Below are 20,929 nucleotides of genomic sequence, written 5' to 3' on the forward strand. Positions count from 1 at the left end.
AGCCAGCTGACGTTTTGTTTCAGGTTTCGTGATTTTAACGTCGTATTCGTTGTGTGATCTGGAACAAGAGAAACTAATTATTAATGACCAAATTGAACTCGAGAGTACAATATATATTTGATTTTAAACATGTCATGTTCGTTTTTTCGCTTCACATTTTCAGCCGTTTTTGATCCAAAATGTGGAAGTGGTTATGAATACCATGCGTCTTCGTCAACGTGTTATAAATTTGTAACCGATGGAGATCTAACGTGGGAGGATGCTGAAAACCAATGTAGGAAAGGTGGCGGTCATCTTTTGAGCATTTCAGGCCTGTTAGAAGAATACTACATCACTGGTGAGAGAAACATTTCATGAATTTTAGACCGGAAAACAAGATACATACAAATATTATGATATACTATTATCTTATGATATACTGACGTATTCCGGTTACTGAAGTTCCAGCTATTTCTCATGTAGCCACCACAAGAGGGCGCACCATATTTCGCGAAGTGAGGGCTAAATTTGTGTCATGGCCACTGATTGCATGAAGCAATGAATGAAATATGTGTGAAAGAACTCTGTATGCCCATAACAGTGTATTACAGTAGTGGTTAGGCATGTTTTGATTACTTGCAGTCGCTAATAAAATATTATTGTGGGAACGACATAGAGAAGGTGTGGTCTGCTGTCTGTGTGCTACATTACTCTGGCCCTCACTTCCTGCCAACTAATAGCTTGTGAACAGCACTCCTAGTGGCCAAACCATGAAATCTTTTATCTTTCCTATAATCGGAATATGGTGGATCATTTCATTTTCTTTATACTGTTAGTTGACAAGGTTTGTCAACAGATATCATGTCTCATCGCACTAAGCATCGCTATTGTTAACTTTTTTCCTTCTCGATGAGGCCAAACTGTAGAATATATTTTCTATAGTGACCTGATTGAAAGTCCATTTGTTTTATGAACGTACAGCATGTGTAAGAACAACATCAATAATACTTCAAAGGGTACATTTTTGCATTCAACAATTTCTTTCTGGTATCCCTGTTTTATCTAAGAAGTTTAATCCTGGAGCTTACTATTGTATATTATCTGTACCAGCTCGTCTGTATGGTGTAAACACCCCTGAATTGTGGATTGGTGCTAATGACAGAACAGTAGAAGGTGGTTGGACATGGTCTGATGGCTCTGCTTTCGCTTATCTGAATTGGGGACCAGGTGTGTGATTTGTTTAAATATAAATATATACGTACAGTGTGTGTGTGTGTGTGTGTGTGTGTGTGTGTGTGTGTGTGTGTGTGTGTGTGTGTGTGTGTGTGTGTGTGTGTGTGTGTGTGTGTGTGTGTGTGTGTGTCAATAATAACCGGCAAGACAACCGGTACAGCACCAGCCGGTATCTCTTCGGTAACAGTAAAAAAAAAGTTTGCAAGAACGGTAATGCCGTATTACCACGATGGCAGCTTGGGTGATCTTGTCTATCAACAAATCTAACATCTTTCTCAAATTACAATATACAACTTGTATAAAGTGACATTGTAAGAAGTCTAAGAATGAAATATTTGCATTGCGTTTTAATTGTAGGCCAGCCTAATAATTATGACCATGGTTACACCCGAGAAGATTGTTCCGAAATTGTTGTCAGCACAGGGCAATGGAATGACGATAAATGTGACAGAACTAGTGGGTATATTTGTAAAAATAAAGGTAGGTACATATAAACACGTTTATTTCTTTTGTTCCAATGTTATAAATAGACAGCCTTTGTATAGAGGTAGTCTGACTGACTGACTGACTGACTGACTGACTGGCTGGGTGAGTACAGACAGACAGACAGACAGACAGACAGACATACAAACATACATACATACATACATACATACATACATACATACATACATACATACATACATACATACATATAGATACACACTACATCGATAAAAAGACACAACTTATATACCAAAACGTTGTCCTCACATATGTACTCTGATTTACTTTAATATGTGTCTATTTCCATTTCTCACTTTAAAGGCATACTTGTTGATTACTTCAATGTATATCATGACGCGGCACTGGAGGGACATAATAACAAACATCTAAACAATGTTTATCCTAAAGACTGCGCTCAACGGTGTCTGGATGAGACCTCCTTCACTTGCAGATCATTCGACTACCATAAGGTTAATCTTGCATGTGACTTAAGCTCCTCGGATAAGAGCAGTGCTGGTGGATTAAAAACAGATTATCCAAATAATCCCTATGACCATTATGAAGTCGGTGAGTTTTGCATTATGATTGTAACAGTTACTACACCCCCCCCCCTCCACCGGGACCTCCCAACACCCACAACAAACTTATCCTGGTTTAAGTGCCATTTACAAGTACATCTATAAGAACTGAGATGCATATCTTTAATAGAAATCCTTACATTCACGTGACATTTCCATAATGTACTTGACATCACCTCAAGGGAGGAAGAACAAACCATAGACGTCAGAGAAGACGTTCTTAAGTTGTCTATGGACAAACATGAAACCAGTAACACCTTAGAAAATCTTACCTTTGACTATTAAGTGACAAACTTTGATCCACCTGGGGGGGGTTACAAATCGTCTCTTGTCTTATCAAATAACAGTGAAATAATTATACAAATTTTTTTTTTGCATGACACATCTTGCTGAGCTAACATCTAGGAAGAATGCTTTACCAAAAGAACTTTCCATTATACTTGATTTGTATGGTGTTAATGTAAATGCGTCTGTAATTTTCTACTTTGCGCAGTCGCAAGACCAGTAGATATCGCAACGACACTAGCACCGGGTTCCAGATGTTCTAATGGTTGGTACGGTTACGGCAGTTATTGTTATTTCTTGGAAACATCAATGATGTCGTGGATTGATGCAAGAGATGGGTGTCGACAACTTGGAGGAGATTTAGTATCCATTCACGACGATGGAGAAAACAGTTTTGTGTTATCTATGGTACTTGCCGGTAGGTTTATTAATTATCCCAACTTCATAACTTATGAAAACCGACTTTCATCTGGGACAAGAAGTTTCAATATTATTATTATCATTATTGTAAAATTGTATATTTAGATGTAAATATGAATTGGGCATTTAGTCTCTCTCTCTCTCTCTCTCTCTCTCTCTCTCTCTCTCTCTCTCTCTCTCTCTCTCTCTCTCTCTCTCTCTCTCTCTGTCTCTCTCTCTCTCTCTCTCTCTCTCTCTCTCTCTCTCTCTCTCTCTCTCTCTCTCTCTCTCTCTCTCTCTCTCTCTCTCTCTCTCTCTCTCTCTCTCTCTCTCTCTCTCTCTCTCTCTCTCTCTCTCTCTCTCTCTCTCTCTCTCTCTCTCTCTCTCTCTCTCTCTCTCTCTCTCTCTCTCTCTCTCTCTCTCTCTCTCTCTCTCTCTCTCTCTCTCTCCAGCATGTGAAGATTGGCATTTTGATTCCACCACTACAAAATATGAATATCGCTACATACCCGTGCCACCTGTTGTCACTACAATAACATTTGACGTCCGTGCAAGTAATGACGTACACGTTGGGTTGTCAGCAGAGAACGGGGACTTGGACGATATGTATGAAATTGTAATAGGTGGTTCTCAAAACCAAAATTCGTTCATTAGGCGTTGTAAATTACGCTGTAGCAAAGCATCTAAATCCACCCCTAACATTCTTTCACCGGACGAATGGAAAACGTTTTGGGTGTCTTATGGTAATGGACTGATCGAGGTGGGGGAGTTCGGTAAGGGACTGCCCTTCATGCAATGGCAGGACCCAGATCCTCTTCCAGTCAACTACGTCGGTTATTCCACTGGATGGGGAAGTCCTGGAGAATTTAGACTGTGTATCGAATCATCTAACAAAGGCAAGTATAATTTAAAGCAAGTGTGAATGTTAGAAGTGGTAACAGGGATCACTTACTTTGAAGGGAGTTAATATGAAATACAGGATAGATTCATATCCGAAACAGGGCGAATATTTACCTGCCGGGTATTTAGCACAGCATGCTATTTTATTGTCGTCCAATACAAAACTGGTTCCTATTAGGCAAACATATATTTTTAAATATGTCTGTTTCCGATAACATAACTTTAGAAAACAGGGTAGGTAGGTCGGAATTTTATTTATTTATGTATTTTATCTATTTATGTAATTAAGTTATTTATTTATTTACAGACTATTCTGTTTAAATTCAACTTACAGTCTTAAAAGACATCATAATGGATCAAAGAGACTTTTGGCAAGAAAGTTTACACGGAAATAGAAGTATAAGATAACCATTTTACCTTTTAGAATGTGACATTAATGTTGAAATTTACATCATTTGTAATAAAACAAAATATTGAGCAGACATACGTCGAAAATGAAAGAGAGGTACGATAAAAAAAAGCAAGCTTCACGGAAAAATACAAAATAAATACGGATTTGTCATCCATACGGTCAGGAAAGCGTTCTATAGTTTTGTAATCCTTCCGAAGGCTTCACTAGTACTCCAGCCACACAAGTTGTCTCTGCACATAACCATATAGCTTATACATGTACATCTGAACCTGTATCCAATAGGTCCTGACGGAAAAGTCTGGATAGGTCTGAACGATTTAAGCAGACAGATGTCATTCGAATGGACCGATGGCAGTGATGTCACGTACACGAGGTGGTCAGATGGGCAACCAAATAACTCTGATGGGAACAACGAAGATTGCGCAAATATTTTAACTGACGTAAGGCTATCGTGTTTTCTACTCAATTCACCTACACAGCTCGAACTGTTCACCATCCAAAATGTGCACTTCATCATTGCAAACGCAAAATAAGTGAGATGATATTCTAACAGATTTATCATGCCATCACACATTTAACAAATGATGCCTTCTATCAGTACCATTTCTTCTATACACCTGACGTACCATTCCTGACAAACTCTCTGTACAATGTCAAATATTATGAGCTCACTACAAACTACAGGCACTTCCTTATTAGAGGAGGACTTGTTGGGACGTACAAAATTAGTACTAATAAATATACTTTGTCATATCTGTCTTTCTACATAGAGTAATGCTGGATACTGGAATGATGGTGTATGCTCAAAAGACTTCATGTCAGTTTGTAAGAAACCCAAGGAGGTATTACCACCAACAACTGCACCCGTCAACGGAGATTGTGAAGTAGTGAGTATAAGGAAGAAAAACTGACGAGTAGTTAACCATTTCCTGTTGTTAGAGGAGCTAGGCAGACCTTGCGATTATATATATATATATATATATATATATATATATATATATATATATATATATATATATATATATATATATATATATATATATATATATATATATATATATATATATATATATATATATATTTATATATATATATATATTATATTATATTATATATTATGTATAAGTCTATATATGTATATATGAGGGTGTGTTTTGTTGTTGTTGTTGTTATGTTGTTGTTGTTATTATTGTATACACAATTTGTGTCGTAGTAACGACATCTTTCTCATTCAAGGGTTGGATTGGTATTGGTATTTCTTGCTATAAATTTAACACTTCACCAACGAGATCCTGGTCGGTAGCACAGTCTACTTGTCAAACTTGGAATGCGAATCTCGTCTCAATCAATGACAAGTAAGCATAAACAAATTCCGAACCCTAACGACTTGTTAATTCGAAGATGCACATACTTTGTAGGTAAATAGACGGAGAGAAACAGAAATATATACATTAGGACAATAAGGCAGAGAAGACTCCGACAGACAGACAGACAGACAGACAGACGGACGGACGGACGGACGGACGGGCGGGCGGGCGGGCGGGCGGGCGGGCGGACGGACGGACGGACGGACGGACGGACGGACGGACGGACGGACGGACAGACAGACAGACAGACAGACAGACAGACAGACAGACAGACAGACAGACAGACAGACAGGAACAAAAAAGAGTTACAGATACAGAGTATGGCACATGCGTAATGATTATAACATTACAAAGTCAAGCTTTTATATAAATCTATAAATGTCTGTCAATGTTGCATTTTGTAGTGTGGAACAGTCTTTCCTGTCCAGTAAACTTAGTACTGTCAGTCATGGGGAAAGTTACTGGATCGGATTAACGGACCTAAACCGACTTGGAAATTATTACTGGATCGATGGAGCACCAGTGACGTACAGCAACTGGGCAAATAATCAGCCAGGTAACATTGACACCTAGTGGTGACCTTTACTTCTACCGAAAACTTAAATCTACAGAGAATATACTTAATATATATGGAAATACAAAGAATAATTTCACTTTACTCTAGCAGCTCTCCTTAGGAATGAAAATAAAGTAAATATTTTCATACGACTTGGGCCATTCACCGGAGACAAATGACGTGTCATCAAAAATATGTCATTACTTATTTCATATCGCTTTTTTTTCAGATACACGTACTGGTGACTGTGTTGCTATTTCGTCCACTGGAGTCTTTCCCGGTCTTTGGTCAGGCTTGTCGTGTGTTGATCAACTCCCATACATATGTGAGAAATTGAAATACGGGAATACTCCTGAAACGTACACTATTGCACCATCTAATCCGTCCAATCTGGGATGTGGCAATGAATGGATAGGATATGGAGACAAGTGTTTCAAAGTGAGTAAATTGGACAATGACTGAACTTACTAAATTTTTAATCGTACTCAGAGAGAGAGAGAGAGAGAGAGAGAGAGACAGACAGACAGACAGACAGACAGACAGACAGACAGACAGACAGACAGACAGACAGAGAAGGAGCGGAAGAAAGAGCGCGCGCTGTCTTGTAGATGTGATATTATGGTGATGAAGATGCTGGTTGTGGTGATGATGATGGTCGTAATCGTGGTGATGGTGGTGATGGTGATGGTGGTGGTGGTGGTGGTGATGATGATGATGATGATGATGATGATGATGATGATGATGATGATGATGATGATGATGATGATGATGATCTTCTATAGCCTTTCAGGAGTTCTGGGAGTTATGATCGGAAGACATGGAGCGAAGCTGAAGACTATTGTATAAATTTGGGTGGACATCTGGCAAGTTTCCATAACAACGAAGAGGAAGCACATGTCGTTGCGAACTCCGACATCAAGTAAACAACTATAATAATACACAATTCATATTCATAATTAACTTTTGGTAAATTTCAGTGAAGTTTCAACACATTTCAACCATAACTTAGTGCCGCAATCACTCAGTCTGATACATAGACAGATAAGTAAACAAATCAAAGTATGAAAAAGTAATAATTAAACCTAAAGATGAAACTGTAAATATTCAGATAAATGATTTGCATGTGTTCTCTTGTATGTAAATGTCACTTTCAAATGCATCAAAATTTTGGTAACTTTGGTAAATGTGAAAAAAAAAATCACCTTTTCAAGATTTGTCTGATGATATACTTTCAAGAATAATAACAATATGTTGTTTAATTCGACAGAAATTACTTTGAACAGTTCTGGATTGGTTTGAACGATCGTGCAGAGGAGACTGGTAAGACGTTTTTGCATATTCAGAGCAAAATACACTTAGTCCAAAATATTATACTCGAAACACTTTTTTTTATTTTAGTAATATAGATATATATATTTAGTTATCCACTTACCATTCTTATTACCTGCAAACGATAGCACGACTGTCTAATTTAAAATTAGTGTATGTGTTTATCCGTTTATATGTGTGTGTATGTATGTGTGTATGTATGTATGTATGTATGTATGTATGTATGTATGTATGTATGTATGTATGTATGGCTGAGGTGGTAGATGTGTGTGTGTGTGTGTGTGTACGTGTGTGTGTGTTTGTGTCTGTGGAAGTATGCGTGTGAGTAATAAATGACATCTGTAACATACACTTTGATCAACACCATTTGAGATGTTCCGTTTTATGTATATCAATACTTTTGTCTATTCTCACAATCTACAAGGTTTTGTTTGGAGTGACGGATCAGCTGTAAGTTACATCAATTGGGGAAATGGTGAACCCAACGATGTTAATAATGAGGACTGTGTGGAGATGTATTTCTCTACTCAGTCACCGACAGGCAGTCTATGGAATGATAACAGATGTGGTAAAAAGTTTAACTGGGTTTGTCAAATACAAAGAGGTAAGAGTTTGGTTTTTATATCATTAAGAGTATATACTTCCATACATATAACCAAACAAACGACCAAAACGAAGGTTAATGATGTCTCCACTCAGTGTTCTGTCCTTACAACATCTACCCCTTAATAACTTCACACGTCTTTTTCATATAAAAGGTTTATACATACGAGGAATGTATAGTGTTTAACCATTCGTCATTAGTTGGACAAAGTAATGGATTCTCTGCTTGTAAACAGACACATGAAGTCAATACAGTCCGTTCCATGTCAGTGTTCACGGGCTCTGGCTCGCAGAAACCAATGAGAAACTGCACATTCTACTAATCTTAAATTACAACAAGAGCGCAATTCCTTCCTAGATTAATTTTGTCTAAATGAAATAAACAATTTAATCATACTACAACGAGACACATTCACGCGGAAGCCAATGGTTTGATATCTGTAAGGTGGCACATTAGACACATATCAGTTAGGGGAAAATGCCGCAAGAAACTTTATTAATTTAAACTTGCTATCTTAAAATGTAGCATGTGTAATTTGTTATTGGTTGTATCAAACAGAGCCAGTGAACAGTAACATGAAATGGGTGGTACTTGATATGACGTATATCCCTATAGTTTGTGTGGTTGCAAAGGATGAAATTTTATTTCACGAAATTCGATATGACCTCAAAGTAATGACAGCACTCCGAAAAAGTATTGAATAAGCCTTTAATTTCGATCATAATTCCTCTTCACTTCAAACTGTAACACTTATTTTTCTTTTGAAATTTCCATTTGATTCATTTGTCTGCAGGTGTTGTACCGATAACTCCTTCGCCACAATCAAGTATTGCACCACCTACCAGATGTAAGTGTGAAACCCTATTTGTTTTCAATTTGAAAAACGCTTCGTAATATTGATTTTTTTTTTGACGTGCTAAAAGGAAAGTGGGATCACTAGATTGGTTGTACTGTTTGACGAACAGCCACAGCACAGTGGATGGTTAAATTTATATGACCACTTATAGTTGACAGTGAAAACGTACGAGTGTGTGTGTGTGTGTATGTGTGTATGTATGTATGTATGTATGTATGTATGTATGTACATGTATGTATGTATGTATGTTTTATATATGTATGTATGTATGTATGTATGTATGTATGTATGCATGTATGTATGTATGTAAAACCACAAGTAGTAGAAAAAAACTAATTTGTTATTTGTCAAATTCCTTATATTTTACTATTATTTCCCTATGTTATTTTTATTTTCTTTTTCCAAAATGGTTAGCTACGACAAGCTGTGGTGGTTTGGACGGATATATCCTTTATGACAATGCCTGTTACTACTTCAGTAAGAATACAAATGAAGAAAAGAAAAGTTGGACACAAGCACGTCAGTTTTGTAAACAGCAATCCGGTGAACTCGTGTCTGTTCATTCTGTGGACGAACAGAGGTTTATTCACCAAACGGTAAACGCTTTTAGTAATAGCAAATCCAATATGCGTGAGTCGACATGCTTCGATTTGAAACGCTAGATATCAAGAAGTCGCAGGATCGAGTCCAAATCCTACAGTTGCCCAATTTTCAGATTCTTTGTCCATTTAGAAATTACATACCCCTCTTTCATTGACCGAATTGCCTTGGACATCAGTTACGTTACGTTATTTTTATCTTGTCGGTAAACTCACCTTTTCTTTTCAGAAAAAAATAACAATTTAAAGATGGGAGTACTTTCTATGTAAACTCGTAGCAAGGATTTGCCATGGTAATCTTATTTATTCAAGACCATCACATTGAGATAAGTATCTCATAAAATCTATTTTCTCTACAGATCGATGCCAATGCTTGGATGGGACTGCGAGAATACATGGCGTCTTCCACATATAGGTACGTTGATGATGAACACAAGATTTAGTCCATTTACAAACTCTTAATTTTACAAACTCTTAATTTGGTGTAGTGCCTTTTATTAAACTTGAATTTGAAGTGACCGTACATATCTGACAGTCACCAAGGATAACCATTCACTCTATATTTTCAGTTGGTCAGATAGTACACCTTTTAATTACATCAACTGGGCTTTTGAAGAGCCAAACGATTCTAATGGTGAGGAGCAATGCGTTGAAGTTAGGGCATATGGTAAGTATTCTCTACAAAGTTTCATTGCCAGTGGTGACAACCGTGTGCACGAAACTGGATGAAATATTAGTGACGCTGTTCAAATATTTTTTAGTTGTCATCCCATGCAGACGGAAGGCGCAGCTCTTAGCACTGATTTGTGAACTACATTTTTTGTATCAAATGGTTGGGTGGGGTGGGGGATGGTTGTGATATTGAATTTAAACGCTAACGATTATTTATCCAGTGTTTCGTAGTGGGTATATTACGTACGAATTGGCAGTGGCAGAGCGTAATAGTACTACCAAAACTATATATATATATATATGTGCCGTGACAATGTAGTTAATCATACATTTGTACGTTATTACTAGGCTACGAAATTATTAAATATGTGTGTATGGCAATATAAAACCCCACGTTTTGCTTTCAAACTAGACGGGTCTTGGAATGACATGAACTGCGGTGACAAATTGTCATTCATATGCAAGAAACCCATTGGCGTTACTGCAATGCCTAGTGTTATGCCAACACCACCACATCCGGGTAACTGTCCAGCAGACTTCTGGGTTCACGGTAACAAGTGTTATTCTTTCAACGGAGCTAACGAAGACGATGTTGTTACTTGGCATGATGCAAGAACTCGATGTAGGAATGCCGGTGGAGATCTAGCTACAATACATAGTCAAGAACTTCAAGGTGAGTTGACGTCAAAATTATTCTCAATTTTATAATTTTATAACTGTAAAAAAGACAATGTTGAAGTCTCGTAGATTCACTAGTATTGCAAATCAAGTTTGGTTAGTGGTAGTAAATTATTTGCCTCGAGTTGAACAGTGCCCTCATAGCCAAGAAATAAGTGTTAACTAGCAGCTAAAGAGGTTATCGAACTTGAATTCACGTGTTATGGTTTAGTTGAACTGCCTCGATAAAATAACGCCCGTTATAGATTTAGATTATTGTAAATGTTGAAATATTAATTTAATATCGACAATATAATGTTTTACAGATAATCATATCCATTCACACATGAAAGTGGCCACATCGAGCTCCTACAAGGAATGTAAAGTTGACCACTTTTAGACATTAACACATACATAAATCATCTATCGAATGCGTACACCTGCATGACTATTTAATTCCTTGTCTAGACACAAAACAACCATAATTCGTATATTCACCATTAGCAACAACAATAACAGATGTAATTTTGATCTTACAAATTTCATGTCGAGTAACAACTATCTTCTTCTTTCACTACTCATTGTGTTTTTTAATAAATTTCCTGTGAGGAGTATTTGAACGGTACGCTCATATCAAGAAATCTATAGTCTAATAAAAAATTCTCGCCAATGCAGAGAAAAGAAGTGTAATATAATATTGACTAATTTTTTACTTTTGTTATGACTCTTTCAGCTTATTTAGCTAGTAATCTTAGAGACATCAAATATTCAATGTGGATTGGTTTGAGTGATACAGTTGATGAAGGACAGTACAGATGGACTGATGGCACAGTCGTGGATTTCTACAAATGGGCACCTGGTGAACCTAATGGAGGAGACCAGGTTAGTCTACAAATTATCATCCATTACTTTTCCAAAGAGTGTTGATAATGTGTGCGTTAAACACCTACAGCGTATTTTAAAATTTGCTAAATTGTTGTAATGAATCATACTTTTATTAATCATAATGCAGTTGTTATATACAGTACACATATGCAAGGACACGTGATTTACTGAATGTGGAAAATATTTTCACAATTTCAGGAGAACTGTGTTGAGATGCATTTCCGGGCTTACGGTGGTTGGTGGAATGATGTTTCCTGCTCTTCAACAGGGGGATATATCTGCCAGGCCTCAAAATGTAAGTTTATATTCACTAGAGCACTTTTAAAAACATATTGTCGTGATTTTGCCCAGCCTTCACATGCTGCTGAAGTTCACGAACACACCACCCGAAGACAGGGCTCAAGATGTCTACCAGCGGACTAAGGTACAGATATTTTAGAACGGCCAAAATGCTTTCTAGACGCTCCAACCAATCGCAAAGTTTGTATGGGTTAATGATCTCAGTTGGATAAGTTCACATGAGGTGACCAATTGCAGAAAACGGTTGTAACAGCAACCCTCGTGTTAGCCATTAATACGGAAAAGGGCAGACAAGAGAATGCAAACATGGCACCATGCTATAGAATAACAGTCACTTGATACCATCACTTAGCAACAAGATGGAACTGAAGTAAACAGGGCCCAAATCCACACCAACATCAATCTACAATAATATATACATTTTATACATCAAATTTATATTACGCAGGTTTTCTTTAAATGGTTCCTTGCAGCGGTCTTATATTTTCCTCAGACATTCATGTAGGCTATAACTGGATGAAGAAAGGACAACAACGCTCCATCACTGTTCCCTTTTTTCCACGAGACTTTAAGCTAAATAAGTGTTGTTTGTTTCCTTCAGCTCTTAGCAACCCAGCACCACCTCCAACAACCAATCCATGCAAAGCAGGCTATGTAGCTTACTGGAACGGCTGTTATAAACTGCTACCGGGTACCTATACCTTCGGCGATGCTAGGTCTGCATGCCTTAATGAAGAAGCTGACCTGGTCAGTATTGAAGACGTCTATGAACAGTCCTACGTTGAGATGTATGTTGCACAGAATCAGAAACCACTGTGGATTGGAATGAATGATCAAACGGTGAGACTTAAATTTCTCAGTAGTAAAGGCGATTTCTTCAGCAAGAATATATTTAGATAAATACCAAAAGTTCAGTATAGGTAGAAACATGTAATAATAACAATGCTCCCATCGTTATCCTCATTAGTATACAGGTTTACTAGGTTTTTCCTGGTGAATTAAACTGTAAATTGGTTATCAAAATTGTTAATTGGTGTGAGATAATTATGCTGTGTTTTCTTCATAATACAAGATTTTAAGTACAGTGTATACTGTTTTATCGAGAAAGCAAATATGGGTACCATGTACCAAGTTCTTGTTTTTCTTAGAACGCTACAGCAAAGTTTGAATCTAGCAGAATAGACAGTATAGTAAATATGCAGTAGAATATAACTTGTAGAGTTACTGGCAAGTTTTATTACTTACACTGATAGTTAAGTCACAGTTCACCATTCAGTCACGTTTCTACTTCTATTCCAAAGATTGGTGGCACATACAAGTGGACAGATGGATCGCCAGTATTTTATACAAACTGGGGTGACAATGAACCAAATAAGGATGGCGGGGAAGGATGTGTCAGAATGGAATTGAGTGGAGATTGGACAGATACATCATGCAGTTCACAGACTTTAGCCATGTGTAAATACTATATCGGTGAGAATTCTCTATTCACTAAACAAGTGTTTGAACAAGCATGTACTTCTTCAAAACACAAAACATCAATGTTAAATAGGAATGTGAATTGTTTTTGTGAATTATTCTAAAGGTTCCTTACAGTGGTACCATTTCTGATTATTTAGATTGGCTGAATCTTATAGCAATATTCGTAGCTGGTAATAAGCCATACGAAAATTAATTAACCAAGACAAATTATAAAGTTCTGGACATTGTCCATTAAAGTATTTCAAATACCGACGATACTGATAATAATGATACTTTATCTTGATTACAATTTAATTGTGAAAACACTAATTCCATTTTCAGGACCACGACTGACCACACCCGTACCTGGTGCTGGAATTTGTCCTCAGAATGCGAGTTGGACAGCCTATGGTGACTTCTGTTATAATTTTGATGGTCTTCTAACCAGGATGAGTTGGCCAGAATCTTCTCATGCATGTAAAAATATGGGAGGTGATTTACTAACGATAGGAAGTCAGGAAGAAAATGAATACATACGACAAGTGATTCGGGAAATTGATAGAAACATGTGGATTGGTCTAACACGTGTTGGGTCAGGTGAGTAGAAATAGGGTGACTAAATGATTAAAGTGGTTATTGGGAATCATATTCATGGCTTTTGTTACAGCGAATTTCACAATACCGATCAGCTTTTTCTGTTTGATACAATCACGCAGAAACCAATAACAAACTGGAATGCTACACTTTAAGATAGCAATATTGAATGGATGCAGTTTCCTGCTACATTTTGTCAAAGTGAAATGAACTACACATGCCACCCTACCGACATCAACTGAACACCACAAAGGACATTTTATGCGCTCTTCATCGGGTGTTTCATACTAAGGAAAACATTGGCGACCGAATGTCTGCATGGAGATGCAATACATTTGAATAGTTTATTTCATTTAGAGTAGCGGTCTTGCTATTGAAGTATGGCATATCCAGTTTCTTGTCGGTTTCTGCGTGTTTGTATCAAACAGAAAAGCTGAACGGGGTTTTGAAATTCACTGTATAGGTGGGGCCTCAAATGGTGAAAAAAATATTCCTTTAATGTCAATATTTTTGTCAATGATACTCTAAAGAGTCTTGCTGGACAGAACAAATGACCACGTTATTTGGCACAATCACCTCGAAAACTACGTAGTTTTCCACGGTGAAAATTTGGTAATAGAACGTGGGTTGTTTTAATTTGTAATAAATATACGGTTGATTTATCCTCGGACCTATGAACAGTATCCACGATACATCAGTTCGTTACAACCGTTGAAGTATGAGTTTTTAGAATAGTTAACGTCTTCTATAAATTCGCTCTATGCATAAAAAAAAACCTGATATTTATATTCAAAGCGTTATCAAATATTGTTTTATCAGGAGGGTTTGCTTGGATAGATAACGGTCCGGTATCTTACACCAACTGGGCACCAAATGAACCAACACCAGCTGATCCTAGTGGAGAATACAAGGAGAACTGTGTTGAGATGTACTTCACTTCTGGAGAATGGAATGACGTAGATTGTTTGTGGGATCAAATTGGATATGCTTGTAAAATACCAAAAAGTAAGTAGAAAAATATACTTTTTTAGTATTCAAAAGCATACATCTGTGTATAATATGCAAAATAAAATATATTAGGGTTGTTTTTGCATATATTGACACATTAGATAACTTTAAACAAAATAACAAAATGCGAGAGAAAATTAACTTTCATGAACAAGCCTATGAATTGAAATTCTACGAAATAAGAATAACATTTAACATATGCAGGGTTCAATGACCAGGCTTTTACAATACAGGACCAGAAGTTAAAAATGAAATGACATTGGCAGTGTCAGGGAGATAAATTATGCGTGACTGTTTAACAGCCGATTTCCTTAATATGAAGTGTGAATTATAAAATCATTCCTGGCAAACTATGAAAATATAGTTTTAAATAGTGAAATGTTATCAATGACTATATATTCCGTATTTCTTACAGTAAAGTCAGGAGTTGATCGTCAGGTCGGATCTGATACAGGTAAGGTGGCAACGTTGTGTTTTGTCACAGCCATTGTTATTGTTTTTATTGTAAATACAACTTTTGAATGTATAAACAGTTCTCTGGTTCACCAAGACTAAAATTGACTTTCTAATGGTTGTTTCAGTGATTAGACGCCGTTTAACAATTATGTACGCGTATGTATAAATCATTTATAATGGTATTAGACCACAAACAAATTGTGTGGGGGGGGGGATTTGCCACTTTCAGGTCTTCCAAAGAACTACAGATCATAGTCATTCTGAATCTTTATGCTAAATTTCATGACGTGAGTTGCTCCTGTTCGTAAGATATGTGAATAAATGTAAAAAAAAAATGAAAAAGCACATGGTGTTGTTTTGAAAACCAGTTTTCTTTCCGTTTGTAATTTTGATAAAACTATAAAACTATTAGAAGGGATTGACTGGTGGCTGTCATTGCGCCAGGATTCTTTCTATTTAGCCTATGTAAGTAACGCAGAAAATATGTACAGTATCTTCTTTCTACAATGTTTCAGGGTAGTACAACAAAAAAAGTATTTTTACGTGAATTATTTGACAGACGGGGAGGGATACCATACATTCTATTAAATGGAGTATTATACGACGACCATTATACATAGTTCAACATTCATTTTTGTGTTTTAGGTAACACGAATGGTGGAGCCGTAGCTGGAATTGTAATTGGTATAGTAGCTGCAATCGTTGTCATCGCTGTAGTAGGGTACTTGTTATACACACGCCGAGTTAAGTTACCGAGTTTGACGAAATCAAACCAATCAGAATTTACCGTCGGATTTGAAAATGCAGGATACACAGAATCACAAAAATCCGGCATTCCCGATAAAGTTAACTTTAATATCGGATCGGCCGAGGCATAGACATGAATCAGTGATTTCTTGTAAGATCTTGTAATGTATATCTTTATTTTCCATGCATTTTTCTTAGAACCCCCTATACATTTGAAATTGCTTTATCACAAGTTCAGGTGTACACATATTTACATTCATTGTTTGAAATACGTCATTCGAGATTAATATCCTGGGAAAATATCCTCTGGGGTTTGATAGTTTAATACAGGTAATACAAAGTAAAAATGGAATGTCCCTTGCGACTTTTTACGCTCTTCGGACAATAAACATGTGAAATAATCACAATACTGCTTGGAACTTGTAAATAAACTAATCACTCGTAATATCATTCACAGTCCATTTCATATTAGTGTTCACTGGCTCTCTTGTTATGCAGAAACCAATAAGAAAATAGCACATTCTACACTTTAAGATAGCAAGATTATTACAATTTCTTGCAACATTTGGTTTATATGAGATAAACCAAAATCGCTTTCTGTTCGTTTGGGAAACACTGAAACCATCTCAAACACCGATGAACAATGAACAAAGTGTAACTATATACAACCCGTTTCATGTTAGCGTTTACCGGCGCTGTTTGATACAACCATAACTATAAAAAAAAACTGTACATGCAACACTTCAAATATAGCAAGATTTTATCTGAAAAGAAAGTAATTAGTGCCACCATACAAACATCAAATGCAGACATCGAAACAACGGCATCCACATGTCTGCGTCAAGTTGCAGTAAGTAGAACTAAGTACATTTTAAGTAAAGCATATACATTGAGTGTATGTTCTACTAATACCACGCCTTCAGTATATGAATGAGGGACCTGGGTTGTATACAAGTATCCAGTTATTTGTTAGTCTTCAGTCTTTGTATCAGCATGTATTATTTTCACGTCATTAATCATTTAATAAAGATGAAAATAGAAGTTGAAGTGAAGAAGTAGAATAACTGTTGAATCTTTATTGAGTGGACTCCCTCATGCAAATACTAATATAGACCAATCATGAAAATATACATGTAAATTCGATATACCAATTTCGTAACTAGTAGTTTTTAGTGACACACTTGGATACAAGTAAGCTTATTACACACTGGGCTACAGGTATATCTCAGTGAATGTTATCATGGGGACAATGTGTGGAATTCCCAAGTTCGTCTGAATATTATTGGCCAGATTTATCCAGTTGCAAGAAAACGGCATTAAATTTCGTTATTAAAAACAATAAAGCTTCTAGAAAATCTGAGCAAAATTTGAAGTCAGTAATTAAATCAAATTGACACTAACGTTGTACATATATGCAGGTGATAATAAAAAGACGGAGTCGCCACATTGATCTATGAGTATATATTTTGAAGAAGGTACAGTTACAGTAGTATATCCTGCTTCTCTTCGAAAAGGACTACTTACTGTTGGTGCATTGGACAACATGGAGCACAACAATCAACAATGGTTAACTTCCATCATCACAACAGGCCTGATATCCTTCCTGCCATTTCAGACTTATATACAAAACAGATCGTGTATTTGAGAGCCCCCTGCTGTCATATCACCTACAGGATGCTATAACCGAGGGATATAACAGTTACTACATCCTTCAAAACATTTTTGTTTACCCTGTCATGCTGGGGAAGGTCATATTTTACGCAAAAGACCAAACTTGACATGATTTCTCTCCTGACCCTCACGCCTTGTAATTACCAAACGCTCCATAATTATTTGGATGTCAGCAAGACCACACTGGTACCGCTTGGATGTTGTTAAAGCTGATTAAGCGGCTTGCGAAATGGACTTCAAACCTTCGGTGTCAAGGCGGATGTACAGCATGTACACGATCTATTTTTATTCTTGGTGAGAAAACCATAGTGTTTGTCTATAGTATTACGATAATCGATGATAATACGCAATAACAGTGCCGTGATTGTGTGATCCTTGGCCAGGTCACTGATTACAATGTACCACAGATAACTAACACGTTATCTGTGAATGTACGTCACATCACAGTGACATATAGATGCAAAACTCTGCCAATACATGTTATTGTATGGCTCGGTCATTTTAACTGCATTTGAAAGGTTTTTAAGTTGCTGTTGAACATCAGCCTGCATTCTGAAAAGGACCCTAAGTACAAAGAAATGACACATGGAGCACGATGAAGACTATTAGACTAAGTGAATGCACCTACCAGACTGTACCTCCCAAACTCAGTTTGTTCTCTAGTTTCTTCGATTACGTAATAGTTTAAGGTGAAGTAGTTTTGCAGTACACAGCGTTGCATTTTATTTCATTTAGTAATAAGACCAGGATTGAACGAGTTGAACATGTGACATGTTGTTTGTTTGTGTGTGTATGTGTGTTCTTTCCCATTGCCCCATTCCTTGTTATCCCTATCCATCCGACATAAAAACTTGGTTTCGTGACAGTAAGTGACGTTCGCCAATTTCTTTCCAGTGATTGCAAGTTTGAAAATGATGTCAGTATACATGTATCATCAGGTGTGCACAATATTAAAGTAGGGTCAAATCCTTTGACAAAGAGCTCTTCTGAAAAATAGCCTACGCATTTATGAAGAGATCTTCCGGGATGTCCTGTATGTAATATAATTCATTAGATGTTACAGAGGGGTTTTCCCCTCAACTGATCCACGTCCTACCGCCATGCCCTGTATTGATGATAACAACGTAACGAATACAACATCTCTCACGAACTATGTATAACATTTATTTCCTCATTTAAAACAATACTAAAGCTCAGTTCTTGACTGTACAAATACCACCAGCGTTTTACAATTTCAAACCTAGAATACTGTCAATAAAAGGGGGACTGTCTGTGTGTCTGTCATATGTCAGTCTGTGTGTGTGTGTGTGTGTGTCTGTCTGTCTGTCTGTCTGTGTCATCATTTTCTTAAAAACGGCTGGCTCAATTATACTGAAATCTGGTACACACAATGTTTGGGATAATGGCTATACCTGATTAGTTTTTGAGCGAGACCTGTTTAAGTTACTTAGAGAAAATTGCGTATCAATAAAAATCAACTAATTAAGCAATATCTCAAGACTGCATGGTTCAATTTCAATATAATTTAGTATATTCGTTAAACATAAAAAAGTATTTTTGTCCTATAAAATTTGTTGATGTATCTTATAGCATTAATGAATAATTTGCATAATTAATTATTTTCGGTAATGAGGCTGTATCTTAAGAAACCATACTTCAATTTCAATATAATTCAGTACATACATTATTAAACTATAACAAATTGCATATGTCCTATAAAGTTTGTTGAATTTCAATATCGTTTAGTACATGATTTTAACCATAACAAAGCGGGTAGGTAACTAAGCTGTAACCTAAAAATTCAAGCTTCAAATTTCATATAATATTATAATATGGTACATATATCAACCATAATAATACGCACCTGTCCTATGAACTTTCTTGATACAACTTTTACCTTTAATGAGCAATTTGCATAATTAGTTATTCCCTTATGGGAGTGTAAAATCTGGTGTTTTTAATGTTGTGGCTAGGCACATTAGAAGGCAGGTTGCTGTGAGGTAGAGGGCGGGAAACGGTTGGTAGATAGATAGATAGATAGATAGATAGATAGATAGATAGATAGATAGATAGATAGATAGATAGATAGATAGATAGATAGATAGATAGATAGATAGATAGATAGATAGATAGATAGATAGATAGATAGATAGATAGAGAGAGAAGTTGGGTACTCCGGTTTCCTACTGCACTAGCTACTGAACCCTCCTTCTGTTAGTGGGCTATGCCTGTTGGATGTAAACAAATAAAATATCAGAGTATACGTCACTGAGCTGGGATTAACAACATGTAATGTATTTGCCTTGCGTTATCAGTCTGAAAGACACCACATGACGACATCTATTGTTGGCGAGTACAAGTGATGTACAATAGTTGTGCTGTCAAGTAGCCAGCTCAGGTCAGGCTCTGGTTTCCATTTGCAGAGATTATTCCTAGCCTGTCTTGTGACGACCAAAGACAACTGTATTAGTATGGAAATAAACAAGGTATTCCTTTCTTTAACGGTGCTGGTGTGCATTGCTCATCTGCCAATTAATGGTAAGTAAGGAACAGGAGCTTCCTCATTTTACTGAGAGAGAGAGAGAGAGAGAGAGAGAGAGAGAGAGAGAGAGAGAGAGAGAGAGAGAGAGAGAGAGAGAGAGAGAGAGAGAGAGAGAGAGAGAGAGAGAGAGAGAGAGAGAGAGAGAGAGAGAGAGAGAGAGAGAGAGAGAGCGCGCTATTAAATGTACACTGTTTTCTATCATAACTTGTATCTTTTTTAATACAGGATTAGTGCTACCTAGTCCAACTATCACAACAGGGTGGTTACCCATCAAATCACAAGCTGGTGACAACTCTTTCATGACAATACCACATCGATTAAACCAATTACCGACCTTTATACAGGTAAGCTTA

The 20,929-nt window shown here is 36.8% G+C and overlaps 1 protein-coding gene across 1 annotated transcript in view; it reads left to right on the forward strand.

Moving 5' to 3' along the window:
* LOC144447784 (macrophage mannose receptor 1-like) overlaps positions 1–16,494 on the forward strand; it is a 30,867-nt gene extending 14,373 nt beyond the window's left edge. The window contains exons 18-43 of the mRNA XM_078137865.1: positions 164–337; positions 1,090–1,206; positions 1,570–1,692; positions 2,020–2,265; positions 2,770–2,979; positions 4,555–4,712; positions 5,043–5,159; positions 5,509–5,627; positions 6,044–6,195; positions 6,425–6,633; positions 6,978–7,114; positions 7,463–7,515; positions 7,949–8,128; positions 8,922–8,975; positions 9,399–9,580; positions 9,943–9,998; positions 10,153–10,250; positions 10,668–10,928; positions 11,646–11,794; positions 11,996–12,092; positions 12,699–12,937; positions 13,399–13,570; positions 13,901–14,155; positions 14,972–15,157; positions 15,576–15,614; positions 16,262–16,494. Of these exons, the coding sequence (XP_077993991.1) occupies positions 164–337; positions 1,090–1,206; positions 1,570–1,692; positions 2,020–2,265; positions 2,770–2,979; positions 4,555–4,712; positions 5,043–5,159; positions 5,509–5,627; positions 6,044–6,195; positions 6,425–6,633; positions 6,978–7,114; positions 7,463–7,515; positions 7,949–8,128; positions 8,922–8,975; positions 9,399–9,580; positions 9,943–9,998; positions 10,153–10,250; positions 10,668–10,928; positions 11,646–11,794; positions 11,996–12,092; positions 12,699–12,937; positions 13,399–13,570; positions 13,901–14,155; positions 14,972–15,157; positions 15,576–15,614; positions 16,262–16,494 (4,016 nt within the window). The remainder of the gene's footprint in view (positions 1–163; positions 338–1,089; positions 1,207–1,569; positions 1,693–2,019; positions 2,266–2,769; positions 2,980–4,554; positions 4,713–5,042; positions 5,160–5,508; positions 5,628–6,043; positions 6,196–6,424; positions 6,634–6,977; positions 7,115–7,462; positions 7,516–7,948; positions 8,129–8,921; positions 8,976–9,398; positions 9,581–9,942; positions 9,999–10,152; positions 10,251–10,667; positions 10,929–11,645; positions 11,795–11,995; positions 12,093–12,698; positions 12,938–13,398; positions 13,571–13,900; positions 14,156–14,971; positions 15,158–15,575; positions 15,615–16,261) is intronic.
* The last annotated feature ends 4,435 nt before the right edge of the window (positions 16,495–20,929 follow it).

The sequence above is a fragment of the Glandiceps talaboti genome, chromosome 16, assembly GCF_964340395.1.
Source record: "Glandiceps talaboti chromosome 16, keGlaTala1.1, whole genome shotgun sequence".
In the NCBI taxonomy this organism is placed as follows: domain Eukaryota; kingdom Metazoa; phylum Hemichordata; class Enteropneusta; family Spengelidae; genus Glandiceps; species Glandiceps talaboti.